Raw genomic sequence first — 7,209 nt, forward strand, 5'->3', positions numbered from 1 at the left:
AGGATTTCCGCCCCCCCCCCCAAAAACAAAAAAAAACAAAAAAAAACCCCCACCAACAAATAACAATAACTAGAATATAAAGTCCAAATCAAATTGTTATACTCGACAATTTTTGGAATGTGAGGTTGTGTGTCAATATTGTGTCTTTCCAAGTTGGAAGAAACTCTGAGGTCAAGTCTATACTCATGGTGTTTTACTAATTGTGTTTATATCACCATCCCGATTTTGATAAGGCAATCATATCAAAACTCATAGAGAGCTGTCTGTTACTAAGAGCAAAATGCACCTTAACAGAAAGAATTTTTGGTATATGCTTCCTTGTATCCTTGGTTTATAATTTTTAATTGCCTTTATAAGACAGTAGTACTCCTGAGGGAATACGATGCCAAGCTGCTGTAATTTAATTTAAGCACATTCTCTTTCATTGATTCAAAATTCCAACAGGTCATGCTTCTCATCCTGTAGCCTTCTGTTTCTTATACCAGTCTTTAAATTCTCAGGCATTGCTTTGTAAGTCAAAATGCCAAACAGATGAGAGGAATTTTTCTTACATTCTTTTACAACTGAGTGCCAGCCTTTAAAATTTCAGGCTCCCAATACTCAGCAGTGTGACAGAAAAAAAGAAAACAGAAGCAGGTAATTCAGACAATGAATGAAAATTAATAGGCAGTGTAGAGGAACCTAAACAAATGCCTGTAATGAAACAACCTTTCTGAGTCTCTACGGCAAATCAGATTTTGGGACAGACATGATGAAATCTAAGCTGGCCAGGAAACACAACATAATTTTGTACTCAAGAAGCCCTATTTTCATAACTGCATACTGAGGTATCTCCAGTCATCACAACAGATGCACTGAGGTGAGAACTAATTCAACAGCAGACAAATAGTCAAGATCATATTTCAAAGCTTTGCAAACTCAGATTGCTCTTGGTCTTTTGCTGCCACTTTGGTGCTGACATACAGAGATTGTGGCCAATTGCCATCTGGAATGACTGGAAGAAGACAGGTCTGGCAGAGTAAGATTAAAACTGGGCAGCAGAAGGGAAAGTACAGGATCCAAAGAAAGGGACTACTCAGAATGTTCTGGTGATGAAAACATACTTCCAACACCAGTGCCCATCTTCATTCTGATGCAAGACCGGAATATTTCTTCAGAGTATGTATTATTAATTCAGGGCTATAAGGGAAGCCAAAAGATGCTTACATGTTTAGGAACAGCAGTTTTGTGAGAGATTTCAGGAAGAGAGTGTCTCCTAGCCAGTACACTTCTTATATGAGTAGCTGCTATCACAACTGTGATTCCTGGGAGCCCCATCTGTCATGTGCTCCCCAGGCTCATGAAGCCCTCCTAAAGACACTTCATTCAATAGCAGGGAAATACCAGCTGAAATCCTCAACATGCTTCAAGATAATAGCAGATAGCCAAGTATTCCTATCACCTATGTTTAAAGGTATGTTTTACATATTCCCCCTGCCCCAGGCTTACTAAATTATATTAGTGTGGGAAGGAAATGAAATGGGGAAACAATATACAGACTTCAAGCATTTATTACAAGATTCTATTGAGAAGCTACACGGTAGTATTTTGGACAGAGTATCACATGCCAGGCACCATGATTTTTTAAAAATTTATTTGCACTATTTTGTGAATAAACTGTGGCAATGGTTCATTTAAAATTCATATACAATTCAAATACATCTCATGAAAATAGGAATGACATCAGTTTTGTTAGGCAAGTCACAATATTCTCAAAATAAAAGCTTTATTGAGCAATAAGAACAGCCACGCTTAGGACACTCAGCATCACACAAACAAAACGAGCACAGTATGTTGCTTGCTCTTACACGTATCAAAGATCAACACAAACATGTACTAATCTTTCATTTTCCCCTTGCAGTTAATGCAAAAGATACTGTGCCATGTTCTGATGACCTGCTGGCAGGCAGAAAGAATAGCAGGAATCTGGTGTCCAAAGACCTGGAGAGATTCCAAGGTCTCTTTGGTGTAAACTGTTGAATGTTTAATGCTTTACAAAACGTAAAATTATGAGCATACTATCTTGTTGTGGTTCCATATGCACCTCTTTTCACTCCTACTTATACACTTGATAATTCTTTCCTTCCTTCTACCCTCTTGTGCTGGGGACTTCAGTTCTCTCCAGAGCTCTGAATTCAGAAAATATATCTTCCTTCATCAGCATTTTCCCCCTTGTGAACAGGATCAGTCTCTAATCAAATATGGGCAAGCTACCTAGGATACGCTAATCAAGGCAAATAAACAATAAGACAGCTGTTAACTTGATAAGTGCTTGGTACAAAAGAAAATTAATAGAAAGGTACTGGGGGGAGATTCTTAAAAATATGCATAACATCACACCAGATCCCAACAGGATAAATAAAAGTTAACTAGTCTTGACAAAGACTGCAGTTACAGAAGATGCAGGAAGTGGACTGTCAGTATTCTTTGGCCACAAAATATAGAAATGGGGCAAGAAACATTATCAAACACATTATAAGGGATGCTGGAAGATATACTGCAGAACTACAGAAAACAATTGCTTAAAAAAATTCCTGCTTGAACATTTTAATGAAGATGCTGCTAAAGGTAAAGAGTAAAGCAATAAAGAGACACAATTTCAATCCCAAACTCTACAACTGGAGAAACAAGTGTTTCTCCAACTCGCTTAGCAAGCCAACTCAAAGTCAGAAAGTAACTATCACCTGTCTTTTCTATTCCAACATACAGCCACAGTATGTAAATAAAATTTTGGACTCTTAACTCCTGACCTAGAAAGCCAAAGAATAGAGTGCTTTGTATTTACTTTGGGCTTTTATTCCAAAGAGTCATATAGGAATATTGATGCTGCATTTGATGAAATTTTTTTTTTTCAAATCGGAATTGAGAATTTCTGAATATTTTGTTTGAATGCTAAATACTAGCTCCTGTATATTTTCTTCATTTGCATTCAGTCAAAATTCAGTGCTTGATGTAGTTGTCTCTCCTGCCCAAAACTAGCTTTAAGAAAAGTTTTGTATCAGTTTGGGTGATTGTTTTACTTATAATTGGTGAGATGCATTAGTGTAAAACTTGATATATTTTTGTTAGATTTGAATCTATCATATTCTCACTGTCCCCCACATACATAAGGTCCCACTACCTCTTCCAGGAGGTTGAAAAAAAAGGAGGGGGGAATTTTGTGACCCGTAAATAAAGACTGAAAATAAAACGAAGCATGCATTAACACACACCTGCTTGAGATACTTTCCCTTCCTCAGTGATGTCTGTCTTTTGCCTCTTTCAGGTCAGGTTCAGCTGGATTTCAAGAAGCTCCTGGTTTCCCACAAGGTCTGTACCCTTCTCAGTAAAGTCATTATCGATGTGCACTTCTGGAGCTTTTATTCCAGGTGTTACTGCAGTTCAATGTCATTCACCAAGGGCTGTAATTCCACTGTATCATCCAACTCCATCTAACAGCAGAAATGCGAGGTGCACACGGGCATGCACAGGTGTGAAGAACAAATGAGGGACAAAGGTTTTCTGTTTCCCTTCTTCAATTTTTTGTACGACTTTTGCGGTTTCACTACCTTTGCTCATTGTTGATCAGTACTTAACCCTCACTTTTGTCTCTACTTCACAATGTCCAAAAAAGCCTTTTGGTACCAAAGAAATACTGATACTTCTACAGTTTCTTCTCTTCAAAAGCCTTGAGAAAATAAAGCTCTGATTATCTAGAAGTTTCCCTGATGACACATCTGCACCTACAGCAGCAAAGGCCAGCTACAGAGACTTTTTGAAACACGCTGCATATATTAAAACATCAGGGAGAAGGGAAAATTCCCAGAGAAATGGTGCTGCATGCAAACCTATGCAAGTTAACTTCTTCAGAAGCTTTATCTATATCTATATCTAAGTAGCCACTACTACAGTGCCATGGGAATTAGGGGATTGTTGCTGATTAGGGTAACAGTGCTGGCACAGGCACATGCTGAGGGAATTCAAGAAGGCAATTTAAATTGACTGTCTAAACTGAGAATTATACTAGTGTTATTTCAAACTGGGCGTGGGCATGCAAAAGGCTATATTAAAAAAATTTCAAAAGGAAAATGTCACAGTGCCCCAGGTTATTATGCAACAGACAATTTAATAGAACTTGTTCAATCCAAGACAAATTGTCAAGTTTTTTTCAAAATAAACTCTTCATAGATAATTTATCTTCTATGAAGTTAGGCTTGAAAAATTAATTCTATAATTTCACCTCAAGATGTTCTGCAGTTCATGAAATCTACACTCTTTTTTTTATCACGCCTGGAATAGGTCATTCTAAAAATCCAGCATCTTCAACTCTGCTCGGAGACATAGCAAGAAACCCTCAAGAAATTATTTAATGAGCAATGACTAGTTGGGCATCGATGAGGAATAAATACAACAAAAAAAGTCCTGAAAATATGCATATAAAATTCATAACAACAAAGTCTTATTATCTATCAGCAGTTGATTGTCAATACAATAGACACACATGCTCGTTAACAAGAGTAGTCCTTTCCATGTAAAATAAATTGAACAAATTCTTCAACTAGTATTGTTTCCATCATTTCGAATAAATGAAAATAAACATTAACACTGCTCACTGTATTGCACGTGAGCTTCTTTGAATGCTTTTGCAATTTATTTCTGATTTTAGTAGGATTTTCTTAAGTTTGAGTTGCTCTTTCAAGTGTTATTTTCAGTTGACCATTAACAGTAAATCAAATCTTCATTTCAGGGATACCATTTTATCTATTGTTTCAGGCAGATTCCTAGTTAACTTGTTGACTGTGTTCAACAGATACTGTTTAAATTGATGATACAAACCTCCATATTTAAGACTGACTACTGAACAGTGTTGGATTCATAACAAATATTCAAGCTGAACAATTATGTTTACTTTAAATCCTGTATGATACATTCAGTTATTACAGATTCCATCAGGACAGTTCTTGGGCATGTCTTGCGAAAATCTTCAGTGACCTCACACTAACTTCAAAGGCATCCAACATTTCCCACAGAACAGTCCTCTCTCCTCTCCACCATCTCATTTGACATATTACCTCAGGATTCAAATAGAATCATAACTTTCCAAGCTGTCCAAATACATAACTTTTTATCATATATTCCATTTCCAATACTGACCTGTAACAATAGCAGTATGTTCATCTCCACATGATATAAGTACGGGCTTGTCATTTTTGAACCAGAACTTGCTAGGAACATCTTCTGCAAATTTGCTTTTTCCAAATGTGAAAACAGCACCCGACTCTAAAACACAAAAATATGTCAATTTTAGTGAAAACAAATTTTGCCTCATACATTTTGAAATATTTTCCTATTAATTCAATGGCACATTTTAGTTTCCTGTCTTTTTCTTTTTTTAAAAAATGGCTGAAGCGTTTTCTTCTTTTCTTTCACCAAGACTACTTCATTTTCAGGCTGACATTTTAGTCCTGATTTTTCTTAGCCTTCACGAATTTGCTAATAGAATAGGTATTGTTGCTAGTATAGTGTGTTCTGAGGATACAATAATTTATTTTAAAGTACACTAATGTATTTTATCGCTACTCTCTAAGAAAAACTACTGGGTGTGTAAAAGAAAGAACAAAGAACTCTGAATAACTGCCCCTAGAAAGCAAAATAAAAAGCTTATCCTGAAAGCAGGTTTGACACCAAGAGTTTTCACTTATATTTATACTTGAATTCAAACGGGTTTTCCAAATTGGATTAGAGAGAGAGACTGTAAAGAGGTGACAGGCTCCAAACTGACCACTCTTCCCCACCCATCTGAAAAGATACATGTGCTCTAAAATTGGCCCCCTAAAATAAAAAAAAATCCTCTCAGCCTTCAAAACATGAGTTGGCACAATTGTCTTTGATGGTAAGACCATGATCTAAAAAAAACCCAAACAAAACCACCCCCAAATAAAGTCCAGACAGCTCTTCTGCCCCTCTAATTTTTCTAGTTCTCTCAATTGTTCCCACTTTCAAGTATCAGCAATGTTGTTTTAAAACAAAGAATGTTTAACTATTCACCTTTTGGTTAATCATGTGACTTGACAGAGAAAATATTAATTCTACAGGAAAATAAATGAACTTACTTACAAGTTTAATTAATTTGCCAAAAGCCACGCAGACAATGTGGCAAAGCACAATTAGAGCTCCTATCTTAAAATGTCAAACCTTGCTTTAAGCATAGAATAATTTTTTTGGAAAACAAAGAGAAAACCAAATCTTTCACTTGCAGACTTTTTGTTAACATCTAAGCTACTATAACACAAAGACACCCAGTAACACTAAGCTGCTGCTGTCATAATACTACTTTGTTACTTTATTACAATGTTACTTTGATAGTAACATTGAAACATCTTCGTGTATTTACTTTCAATGAAAACAATCAAAATAGCCTGCACCCCAGCTCCAACACCTAAAGTTATCTCTTAAACTCTAAATTTGATATTCATTGTGAAAAGATCCTTTAATGCAAAAGTTTTCCATATTTGCAAATGACGTTATTTTATGCATCAGGCTCAGCAGCCATGTATGAAATTGTATTTACTACCTCTCCAGATGCGTTTCATTGCCACTATTTTATTAAAAGCAAGCCTTATGCAGACAAATGCAAGCTTCTTAAAGAAAGGGTTGAGTTTCTCCTCATTTTATGTAAACACACCTACAACCACAGACATGCTAAAAAGCATCTAAAAAGTCTGTTTTGTCTCCAGCCAGCCAGCTATGCTGCGTTACGGTGATCACTTTGGCACTTGAGTTCGTTTATTTCTCTTTCAGAAGCGTTAACACAAAAATACATGCATATTCTTAATTCACTGTATACAAAAAGCGGGCATTTTAATCCACAAACGTCCTCTGTATCTCATTTATTTCACAACTGAAACCTAAACCATCAGTTTGGAAACTAAATCCTACCAATTCAAAAAACTAAATCCCACAGAACATGCATGACGTTTTTGCTGTCTCGGCACCAAGCCAACGTTTAAGAACTACTGTAGGTGAAACCACGGACCCAAACTCATTTATTAACTGAAAAACCCCTCTCTGTTTAACGCTGCCCACTACGCCATGCCGGTGACGACAGCACGGCTGCCCCCGTCTAACCTCTGACGCCAGCGCAGGCAGTTCTCCCCGGACGCCGGCAGACAGCGGCCCGAGCCGGCGGCC

General features: G+C 36.9%; 1 protein-coding gene across 1 annotated transcript in view; it reads right to left on the minus strand.

The window, feature by feature from the left end:
* RPGR (retinitis pigmentosa GTPase regulator) overlaps positions 1-7,209 on the minus strand; it is a 55,453-nt gene that overhangs the window by 40,137 nt on the left and 8,107 nt on the right. The window contains exon 3 of the mRNA XM_026846358.1: positions 5,173-5,296. Coding sequence (XP_026702159.1) covers positions 5,173-5,296 — 124 coding nt within the window. The remainder of the gene's footprint in view (positions 1-5,172; positions 5,297-7,209) is intronic.

The sequence above is a fragment of the Athene cunicularia genome (genome assembly GCF_003259725.1).
Source record: "Athene cunicularia isolate RWA chromosome 1 unlocalized genomic scaffold, athCun1 chr1_part1, whole genome shotgun sequence".
NCBI lineage: Eukaryota > Metazoa > Chordata > Aves > Strigiformes > Strigidae > Athene > Athene cunicularia.